This window comes from Falco rusticolus, chromosome 7 (assembly GCF_015220075.1).
Source record: "Falco rusticolus isolate bFalRus1 chromosome 7, bFalRus1.pri, whole genome shotgun sequence".
In the NCBI taxonomy this organism is placed as follows: Eukaryota; Metazoa; Chordata; class Aves; order Falconiformes; family Falconidae; genus Falco; species Falco rusticolus.
Genome location: NC_051193.1, coordinates 43,465,507 through 43,477,522, shown reverse-complemented (window position 1 = coordinate 43,477,522; position 12,016 = coordinate 43,465,507). Strand labels below are relative to the sequence as shown.

Genomic DNA, 12,016 nt, shown 5'->3' with positions numbered 1-12,016 from the left:
CATATGAAGTTCATAATGGAATAAGAACCAACTCAATACAGCAGAGAAGCCTTCTTTACCATTCCACATTTCTCTCATAGCAGCATGTGGAAAACAAGGGAAAAGCTCACAGGTGCTTGGGGCTATCAAACCTCATACAAGCCACTTTATCTGCAACATAAAAATGACCTTATGAGTAGTATCTAGGACTGCACACCACCCAGACGTTCCACCAGCTGAAACCTGACTACTATGAGTTGCAAAGAAAGTTCTTACCACCACTTACACAGTTTCAGTTCTTTCTGAGCTGTAGTATCCTTGGCATATTTCATGTTCTTTCCACTACAGACATAAGTGTGGTTATTTGCATTTTTACATGAAATTTCTATCAGTGGTTCAAATTAATTGGAAGTAAAGCTGTACAACTAGATTGTTCCATTTTTCCCTGAAGTTATTAATTTTTTATCTTTCTATTCAGTCAATTTCAAACCCATAGATATTTATGAGCTTTTAAAAATAATCTTATCTTTGCATTGGTTTGTTTTGAAGATGTTGCTTGTTACTTAAAGGCTAAGCTCTACAGAAGATTGTAGCCTGATTTGATTTTAATAAATTAATCAAAATTCCACTGACTTTAATGGCATAAGAAGGGGAAGTTTAAAATGGCTTTTCATTCATACAGTCCTTTAGCATGGACCTTGTTTGTTTCCCCTATTCTTTCATTTAAAAGGCAGTGGCTTTTACCTAGTCTTTGATATAATACACATTTTTTCGTAGATTATAACCAGTAGCTTCCCATTACTTTGGGTCATGAGACAAAAGAAGCATCTATATTCTAAAGGAGTTTCTTGAACTGACTTGCTAGTACTGCTGTAATACAGCTTGATGTTGTCTTTGGCAGCTCTGCCTATTTTCTGTTACTGTGCTTCTTGGGCATGAAAGAAAAGGGTGTAAGTGTAAGGCTGCTTTGTAACCTGTGCTTTTTGTGGTCATATGAATGTTGCTTCCTCTAGCTTACAGTGTTAGCATTTGATGAAGTAAAACTTCAATAAAGAAGAATTTACAGTATGGTAAAAGTACCATATATAGATGTGACTATCAATTCAGCCAGTGTGTATCCCGTTTTATTCAAATGGGATTATTTAGTGGTGAATAAGAAGCTTGCTTGTGCTACAGTAATCCAGTAAAATTTGGACTGATGGATCGTACAGCTGGGATAAAGTATAAGTTAATATTTGGGTATGAGCCAGCAATGTGCGCTCACAGCCCAGAAGGCCAAAAGAAGTGTGGCCAGCAGGCTGACAGAGGTGATTCTGCCCCTCTGCTCTGGTGAGACCCCATCTGGACTACTGTGTCCAGCTCTGGGGACCTCAGTACGACAAAGACGCGGAGCTGTTGGAGTGGGTCCAGAGCAGGGCTGCAAAAAATGATTGGAGGGCTGGAGCACCGCTTCTATGAGGACAGGCTGAGAGAGGTGGGGTTGTTCAGCCTGGGGAAGAGAGGGTTCCAGGGAGACCTTAGAGCAGCCTTTCAAGACTTCAGGGGGCCTTACAAAAAAGATGGGAACAAGACTTCTTAGCAGAGCCTGTTACCAACAGGACAAGGGGTCATGGCCTTAAACTAAAAGAGGTAGACTCAGACTAGATATAAGGAAGAATTTTTTTATGATGAGGGTGGTGAAACACTGCCACAGGTTGTCCAGAGAGGTGGCAGCTGCTCCATCCCTGGAGAGGTTCAAGGTCAGGTTGGATGGGGCTCTGAGCAACCTGATGTAGTTGAAGATGTCCCTGCTCATTGCAGGGGGTTTGTACTAGATGACCTTTAAGGGTCCCTTCCAACCCAAACTATTGTATGATTCTATGAATTTAGAAAGAAAAGTATGGTTGTTCAGTAATGTCTTAGAAATAAATAATAAAAGCTTGATAGCCTTTAAACTTTCAGTTTATTCTAATCTAATTGTACTTGATTGACAATAGGCCATTGGAAATCTCAGTGTTAGAGATTTGCTTTTATATAGCTCATTACAACTGATGAATGGGATCCAATTTCTCTGGAGAAGTGGCTAAGCAATATCGTCTGCCAAAGTTATTTTAATAGCTTTAAGTCTATCTTCCCTTGTATTGCCTTGCATTACAGCTTTTTTTTGGTAGTTCTTAACCTTGTTTGAAGTTCACTGTCATTCCAATATGAGCGTAGTCTTTGAAACCTTTACTCAAGCAGTGTCAAATCCTCATTAAATTTTTTTAGTGTACATGGATGGTGTTGTCCAAGTTATCTAAAAAGCTTAAGTCTGAAGTCATGTGTCTGTATCACAAGTTGAGTTTTAATTCAGTTCATGAAAGATGCAGAATATCTAACTAATATGGTCAGGATGAAACTGAACAACAAAGAGAATTTTTTTAAAGCTTTTCCCTTTAGTTAAATATTAAACACCAAAGGTATTAATGTTTTGTTTAATAATTAAAATTTGATTCCAACATCCATAAGAGTTTATGCAAAAGAAGCAACATCTTGTTGTATCGAGATATGCTGCCCATACTGTACTAGCAAAGACTTGTGCAGCTTATATAGAATTGCTTACACAAAGTCACAAGTGTGTTTACCTATTGAACATGTAAATAGATAGATATATGCGTAAGGGACAGAGAAAACGAAGTATATCCAGTGGGACTGTGGGGCCACACACATGAATGTAAAAGAAAGAGAAGAGCCTAAAATAGTAGCACTAATAGAAGCTGAGTTCTTAGGACAGGAAGATGCTAAAGTATCTAATCTAAGTAACAGAGCCAAAACATTTTGTTTACTAAAGTAAGTCTTACTGAGAAAGAATCTATTGTGGATTAAGTTTGTCTTTTTCCTCAAAAACTAATAAGTCTGTCTTCTGTATGTTTCACTTCCTTCATAGGGATTGGACAAAGGTTACTTTCATGTGAGAGGGAAAATGCATTCAGAAAGTAATGATTCAGCAAAATATTTTCCTGTACCTTATGACCTGCCACCAGAACAGTATGGAAGCAAAGGTAAGGCATGACTTCAGAAGAAAAGTAGGTGTGTTATATATGGAGTAAACTAATTTGAGTAACTCTTGAGTCATTTGAACACTGCGATGTTCCAAAGCTTTAACATTTTTGTGGCATGACTCCATTTGAGATTATATCAGTCCCACGTTCTGCTTGTGACTTCAAAGCAAGCAACTACAGAGTCTTGTGGTTCAAATTTTTTCTGTATTGTTGTTTAAGGTTTGAGTCAGCAACCTAAATATTTTTTCATTCCTCTTCTGGGATTCTTGTATGCATTAGGAAAATAGATATTCTTTATGGAATCAAAATATTCTTCAGCAGAACTAATGGGGGAAGGAGTGTTGAAAGAGGAATGTTTAGAAAAGAGCAGGTGTCAGGAAAAAATGGGGTGTGAAAGAAATACTGTAGAGCAAATGTAAAAGAATTGCTGCAAATCAGAAGAAAGAAGAGTTCTATTTGTTCTATTCTGTATTTCATAGTTTCAGACTTCCATTTTCTTGAAGATCTGTGTTAGAATCCTCCTTGGAGGGGCAGAGGGGATATATTTCATAACACTTGCTGAGATGGTAAAAATTTCAACCTTCTCAGCTTCTGAGACTCTAGAACATTCAGATCAGGAAAGTGATAAGTAAGTGCTGCTATGAGGTAATGAAAACCTAAGGCTTGAAAACCTAAAAATACACTGAGTAATGCTAAAAGATTGTAACTAACTTCTTCGAGAAGCCATGATCTAGAAAAGTTGTCATCTGCAGCAGAGTTTGAAATAATAGAGAGTAACAAAGAGTTCAGGAAAGATGGTGTTTATTGCAATTTAAATCTTTCTGTAGATTTTTGAACTAACGAATGATGTGGGGAGAAAGAATTTTTAAAAGCTGTGAAGTAAATAGACTATTTATAGAGTCTTATATAGTAAATAAAAGTAAAGACACATCATTTCAGGGTGACTGAAGTCCCCCAGCACGATCAGAGTCTGCAAGCATGGTGCTTCCTGTAGTTGAAGTAAGAATGTTTCAGTAGCATCCTCTTTAGTCAGGCGACCTGTAGTAAATAATGATGTGTTTTTCTTTGTTGGCTTGTCCTATGATTTTTTTACCCATAAGCTGTCAACCCAGCGCTGTTTTTCAAACACAGCTCTGTGCAGTCAGTTTACTTTTTTCTACACTGAGAGCAAGCCCCCTCCCTTTCTTCCTTGCCTGTCCCTTCTGAACAGTTTATAGCCATTGATTGCAGTGCTCCAGTCATGTGATTCATCCCACCAAGTTTCAGTGATATTGATTACATTGCAGCTTTCTAGCTGCACAGTGGCTTCCAGCTCCTGTTCGTTATCCATGCTGTGGCATTCATATAGAGGCCCTTCAGCTGGGCTGTTGACTGTGTCACCCTTTTAGAGGAACAAGCCATAATCCCTTTGCAGCATTTCACAGGTGTTTCCCTGTTGTTTCCTAAGGCATCAGCAGTCCCCTGGCCCTTCTGTGTTGCTTAAAACTCCATCCCCTTCCACCACTGAGGAGTCTAGATTAAACCTTTACTTACAAGTCTGACCAGCTTGTTGGCAAAGAGGCTCTTGCCCCAGTTGGTGTCAGGTGAATCCCATCAGCTCCCAAGAAACCTGGCTTGTCACAGGTAGATCCATGATTATAGAAGCCAGACCTTGAGTATAGCACCGGCTGCATACAGACATTCACTTGTTCAATATGTTAAATGTTACTTTTGTAACTTGCAAAGATGATTTTTCTGCTTTAAGACCTTGCTACTTACCTAAAGAATTCTTAACTGCTATTTCAGTTTTCCCAGAGAAAAAATACTGGCTCAATATAGGAATGATAATACAATCAAATGTATCGTATGGTTGGATGGGGCTTTGAGCAACAGCATCTAGTGAAACACGTTCCTGCCCATGGCGGGGGGTTGGGAGTAGATGATCTTTAAGGTCCCTTCCAACCCAAAACATTCTATGATTCTGTGATCTATTAAACTGTTTTATTTAGTATAAAACACACTGCCCATTGAAGTACTGTTTATGTTTGGGGGAGTGGTGGCAGGGGTTGTGCCAGGGTTGCTAGCTAACTAAAGGGGAAGGATACATTGCAACTAACAATTGTGCTCTGGGACACGTATGCACTGTCTGCTTGTTAACTAATGTTGACTGATGATTTTTGGAAGGCTCTTCTAAAAGTTCATACGTAAATTTGTTGAAAATTTAAAACAATGATTAAAAAGTAGAATCCATGTGCACTCTCAAATGTGTTACATACGTTGTCTTCCATTTAACCTACTGTGGCAGTGAGTTTTATGCATGTTTCAACTAAATGTTAAGATTTTTTTCCAAATAAGTTTTTTCACTATTTGCATGGAAAACTTACTTCTGTAGAGAACTCATTTGTCTGTAGTTCAGCTTTTGGATCTCAGCTTTCTCCCATGATAGGAACAAATGTCAGAATTCAAGTTGTTTAGGCTTTGGCAATGGAAGCAAAGACAGCTGCCCTGTGCCTTTTCACATCTCGTTCCTGAATATTCTGCTTCAGTTCCTCAGTCTCCTGGTGGAAAAGCTGTTTAAAGAATTTCCATGTTATGGGATGGACTCATAAAATAATCTGTAATCTGTCTTTATCAAAATAAACCTATTTATATCACTCCAGAGACTTTGGTAGTTGATAACTGTATTTTTAAAGTCTTGAGAAGCAGAAATGCAAGTAATTATCTTTTCCCTAAAGAAACCATATTGACTGATCCCTATAATTGAAGGAGAAAAGGCTCGGGGGGATTTTCCATGAACTTAGATCCTCTAACCATGGGAAAACAAAGTACACATCACTTTCATATAATCAGAAAAATCCTATTAGGAGCAGGAGGGAAGAGAAGCAAGTGGAACGGTGAATAGATGGTCAGGTGCAGGGCCATATATTTGCCATGTTGAAGTTCTAAGTAGAACTGAGGTATACCAAAATACGCTGTTTTTTCCTGTACACATGCAAATTCAAATCTTGGACCAGACACACTTAATGTTACAGAATTGTATAATGTAACAAAGTGAAAGAAAAACAGTTCCTTAGTGTGTGGAAATAATTTAATTGCAAAGATCAAAAACCTGATCCTCTCATGAAAGCACAGTATTTTTTTTAGAGTGTTTGGAGAACTGATTCCCCCTATCATTTTTGTTTCAACCTATTGAGAAGTTTCTTAGAACAGACTTACATTACACAAAGAGATACAGCCCCAGGGTTTTGGGTTTTTTTTGCACCTTTGCATAGGAAGAGGTGCAAGCTGCTTGCTGTAGTCATGGATTATCACTTAAATTGTGGTTTAAATATTACACAGTTTACTGACTGTAAAGGAAATCATCTGCTTTGTACGCTCCCATACAGAAGTCATCTATATGGGAGGAACTTGAAACTTAAAAAATCCCTTTGATGTACTAATGTATTATAGAACAGCTTGAGAAAGGCATCAGAAAAGTGCAAAGGTCTTTGTGTGTGTGTGTGTGTGTTTGTCATCATATCAATGCTTTGAGAAACAAAGCAAATGCTGCTTTTAAATTGTAGTACTGGGTTTTGTTTTCTTTTTTTTTTTTCCCCAATAAGTGGTCGTTGTCCTGACCTTGTTTGTGAATATTATTATAGACCCTACATTTACACCCTGTCTGCCTTTCCCCTTTCTTTGAGATCTTTCAAGTATGATTTTTGCATTGAGAGGAACAAGATGAGTTCCTTTCTATATGCCATGCTTATCCAAAGGGAGGGGAGAAAAGAGACTGAAGTATGGTGTGCACCTTCTGCAAGCGCTGAAAGGGAGAGCTTTCCAGCCTCATGCAGCAGGCAGCAAGTTTGCTGCATTACAATGTATATGTAGAATGACTTGAAGAACTCCAGTTATTCATGAGTAACCTTTCTATATAGGTGAACACTTTTTACTTCAAAGCTGTTTTTCATTTGGGAGACTCATGAAATATTGTGAAAGATGATGTAAGACTCCAGTGTCCGTGTTTAGAAATCAGCCAGGAATAGCTCTCATCCAGATCTCCACTCACAATGCAAAAGACACTTGCATTTTAAACTGTAGGAAGAGGATCACGGAGATGCTTTAATTGTGTTTTATACTTTACTATTCAGTGGCATGTTCCTGTAATTCATAGCCTTTTCAGGTTTTGGCTGTACATACCATACTGCCATCTGTCATACTTACGAGAACATGAAATTTTGAGATAGCTTGCTAGGGTGTTTTTGACCTACACAATATACTGCATTTATAAAATACTATTGTTAAAATTTGCAAAATAACCTTCTTGTACCATTGTCAGCTCATGATTTCATATTCTGTAACATGATCTCCAAATGTGGGGCATTCTTTGAGTGATTAATCAGGTGTACTTGAAAAATAACTTGTCTTGTTCTTCAGGGCTTCTTTATCTTTATATGAAATGTGATAGTCTATTCGGTTGTGGAAGAATCTTCAAAAGTCTGCCAGAGTATAACTGAAACAGTGCTTTGTCTGAGATTTCAGATAAACTTAAAGTAGCAATGGGGTAGGAATGGCCCCGTTCATTTTACTGTGTGCTAACTAGTGCTAGAGTTCTGCTGCTTATGAGGCAAGAAGGAAGCAGTGGTACTGGGTCACTAGATACCCACATTTTGTCTCAACTGCATCTTCTTGGCATTAGCATTATCAGAAATGAGGAGCTGAATTTGAAATGTGTAGAGGATAGGTACATTGAGGATGCTTTACAAATACATATAGCAGGGTTCTAAATAGGGAAGTTACCCCCCCCCCCCCCCCCCCCCCCAAGGATTTAATTTTCAAATGTTTGGCTATCATTTTAGTGTGCAACAGTAAGTAGCTGTGCTCATACAGTATTTTTACACAGTCATTGTCTTTCTTTTGCTGATATAGCTCCTATTAAAAGTGATAAATAATTTTTAAATGCATCTGACACTTTAAAAATGACTGAATTATAATTTGTTTCAGCAATAGTTTTACACATCTTATTAAAATAATATCCACTGTTTCACAAAAACAATAGCATTTCCATTAATAGAACAAAGTTCCAAGTATGTTAATAGCTACCTTAAAAAATTTTATTAAGATAGCCACAATAAAAAAGAACTAAAGTAAGTATTGAAGCCTCTCAGAGTGCTTTAAGGGTTGACTGAAATAATTCCTGTACATCCACGTCTTCCTCTGCCTGTATGTATGTTTTGCTGAATTAAATGGTTACTGCAGATGGTAACAAAGATGGATAGGTCCAAGCTGCATAATGTACTCCAAGCGACAGATTCCAATGCTTCAGTGGGACTGGATTTATTCAGATGTCATAGATGGAGGTCAATGATCAAATCTCAATGTGTGCTCGAAATCCTCAATGCTTTTTCCAGCACTTGCTCTATTCTTTACCCATTCTTATAACTGTTAATGTTTACTATGCAGTAAGGTATCCACCTAAAATAAAAAAAAAAACCCCATGGCTGTCAAGCAGGAGACTGATAGGAGCAGCTTAGGAAAATAATGGTGCTACTCATTTTTTTTGTTTTGGTTTGGGTTTTAAGAGATCATTCATGCAATTGACCCAGAAACCTAGAGACATTTTTTGGCAGTACACTGAGTTAAGTGCTATAGTTTCTTCCAGTTTCTGATGCCTTTTATTGTTTTGCGCTTGGAGGTCACCAATTCACTGTAACCAAAGGCTAGCCAACTACTTGTTCCACCTAGAAGCTGATGATTTTAGATCAGGGGAAAGCACAGATGTTTATTTTTATTGTCCTCTTACAATAACATTATATGAAAGATGGCATTTGTGGCACAGGCTGTTCTTTCTCTGGTGATCACATTCCTGTGACTTGTAAAATCCCTATCAGCCTTCATAAACTCTAAACTGAAAGTCTTTCTTCAAGTCAAGCAGATTCACTTTTGTTGTAATTTAAAGCATTTTCCTATTACCCTCTTACTACTGTGAACAGACACTTTTGTACAACTTTTGCATAGTTGGGATATGTTTCAGTACAACATATGGAACTACAGTACTAGAATTAAACGCACTCTGTTAGCAAGTTAATAGGACTTGGTAGGAATGCTTTCCCTGCCCCATGTTTAATTGGCGGTACTTGTAGTGCGCTGTTGTGTAATTTGTGTGTACATCCCTTCACTACTGCTTCTGTCACTTTCTTACTCTCCTCTTCTTGCTACAGTAATTCTCACTTCATATACTGTGAGAGCTGGCATTGGATCCTGTAAACTTAAAATTGGACAACAGTAATCATCAGTAGCTTATCTAAAATTTCGATTGACAAGCATGTAGCAAATCTTCTTTAGCAAGTGTGTCATGTATACATGTATACATGTATCATGTAGATGAGTAGCTTGGTTTTGATAAATGAACAACTCATCATCCTCAGTACTTTCGGTTTAATCTCTGCATCGTACAGATTAATGTCACTGTCTTCCTTCAGGGCTCATTTTGTAGATGGAGAAAAGAAGCAAGGCTAGATTTATATAAACTTATTGGAGAAAAATCACTGAAAGAATTTAAGGAGTTTTCTCTGTATTCCAGTAGGAATAGCCTGAGAGAATCACAGAATCATAGAATGTTTGGGTTGGAAGAATAATAGTTTGGCTTCATAGACCAGCTGCTTTTCTGCAAGATGTACATGGTAGGAAGAGCCTAGAGCAGGTTGCAGAGCAAGCAGTTGTCTTGTGCTGCATTGCCTTTTCTCCTTCCCAAAAGTGGGAATAGTTTCTGTATTCTGAGAAGTGGAGGGAGGGAAATGTCAGCTGCAAACGTGTTATTCATCTAAAGATGTAATGTTTGAAGAAGTGAGGTGTGAATTTGAACATTTCAGAGTTCAGACAATGTCATTCTTAGATACTGAATTCTTGCTGTCCGTGTGAGAAATATTAATACGTTACAGCACTTATTTATAATTGCATTTGGTTAAGAGATACGTAGTCAAAACTTGCTGCCTGTGGGCCAAACCAAATGTGGCTGCATTACTGTTCTTTGTATACTGTCTGAAATACCATTCTTTTATAGCTGGTGGGGGAGTATGTTGGGTTATGAAAATTATATTTAAAATAATACTTGGGGGGGAAGCAAAGCCCTTTGAAAACTGTAACCTTTTAAAAAATAGCTGAATAAGAATTTCAGTAAACTGAAATTGCACATGGGGTTATGTGAAAATCACTGGGAATTTTGACCTTCCTCTTCCTCCAAAGGGAGTGGGGGAGGAAGAGGATCAAAATTTTACATTTAATAACTGAATTTATCGTGAGCATGTTTTTGTTTTGGTTTACAGATCAGCCATGGATTTGGAATATTCCTTACACTAATGCCCCTGATACGCATGGAAATATGTGGGTTCCATCATGAATGTTTCCAGTATTCTGTGACATTTCACTTACTGACACTGACCCTGCCAAGCTACTTGCAAGACTGCTTATTTCTGTTTTTTAAGCTATATTGTCTGCTATAATGGGTAATTTGTAGTTGAAAGAAGCATAAAAATGTTGATAATGGGAGGATTTTTGGAGAATCTGTAACCACATTATTACAGATGAGCCCATGTTTTAAAATACCTTTTTATATGCTTCTTCCTTACTGTGGTTCCTAATATACTTTTCAAGGTTAACAGGTGTAGACTGTTCTCAGAGATTCTCTCTGCATTTTTAGCTGTAATGAATTAAAAATGTTCTGTTCTGCAAGACTTATTTGGCCCCAGTAGCTGGAATAGAAGCTATTGTATGTAAAATTTAAATAAAAATAAAGTCAATCTTGTTTATATATCCTTTGTTCCATCTTCTTCTAAGTGTGTGCATTTCAAATTGGATTGAAACTTTGCTTTGTAATTATCACTTCTAATGCAAACTCTGATATTTGTTTTTTTGGCTTTTTGCAGCATTTGGCTTCTTGTCAGTTATTTCCTAATCTCTTTTTTTCCCCCCCGACGCCACTTTGCAGACATCCAAGTACTGTCAAAAACACTAATTTGCAGTGGATGGGCTTGGGTACTGAAGAGTAGTCTTAAGTAGTGCTGTGGAATGTATGAACAACTGGTCCTGCAGCCTGGAAATCTTGTAATATAGTGTGATGCTTTGTTCAGAATTCCCTCTGGATCCCAAATAATCTGACAGGGAAGCTGTTCCCGTACTATCTCATTCATTTTGCAGTGTCATTCCCCAGGACGGTTTAGAGTACGCTGGGAGTGCGCTACTTCCTAATGTTTATCTAGTGTTTATCCCTGTTTCATTCAAAAATCACCATAGAAATGGTGTGTGTTTAGGAATGGTCATGGCATCTGTCTGCCTACCAAGGAGAAGTTCTCTTTTTCCTACACTGTCACAGAACAATCCATAGAGAAACTCCAAGTTCTGCTACTTTTCCATCTTTCATATCCTTTCCCTGTTTTCTACCCTCTAGTTACATTCAAGTTCTCTGGTGCAGTTAGCAGATGGTCTTTCAAATCGGAAAGGTTACAGCTTTGAGTTGTTTTTGGGGAATTTATTGTACAGTCTCTTACTCGAAGAGTAAATGGAACTACAGAGCGAAATAGCCTTGCGTATAACACAGAGAAATTTTACACTTGCTCCTCACAGCAAATACCAGGAACTTAGGTATTTAGGTCGCTCATTTCTTAGTTCATGTTGGCAATTTAGAAGGCCAGTAGTCCTTGTTATTGCTTCACCTGGTTTTGAGAACTTTGCAAGTAATGTTAGCTGAGTGTGGGTCAGAGTGCTGCTGGGATGTCCACGGAACAGACAGGAAGATTGCTTCCTGTTTTCACCTTCCCTTGATTCTGTATGCAGAATCTGTACTGTTTGTGCTACACACAAAAACTTTTTGATTCTGCCCCTGATGAGCCTGAAGAGACAGGGATCAGGGAAGGTAACATGAAAATGGAGCAGTGAGCTCTAAAAACTGAGTTACCAACTTCACAGCCATTGTTGTACTTTCTTGTTAACAGAGTATTATCACTTTAATTATTTTGACTCTATGAGAATTAGAAGTTCTAAGTAGTAAAATATCTTCATAG

General features: G+C 37.9%; 1 protein-coding gene across 1 annotated transcript in view; it reads left to right on the top strand.

Moving 5' to 3' along the window:
• The window catches only part of TDP1 (tyrosyl-DNA phosphodiesterase 1), a 45,403-nt gene extending 34,634 nt beyond the window's left edge, over positions 1–10,769 (top strand). The window contains exons 15-16 of the mRNA XM_037395220.1: positions 2,885–2,999; positions 10,283–10,769. Coding sequence (XP_037251117.1) covers positions 2,885–2,999; positions 10,283–10,356 — 189 coding nt within the window. The 3' untranslated portion in view covers positions 10,357–10,769. The remainder of the gene's footprint in view (positions 1–2,884; positions 3,000–10,282) is intronic.
• Positions 10,770–12,016: the final 1,247 nt, after the last annotated feature.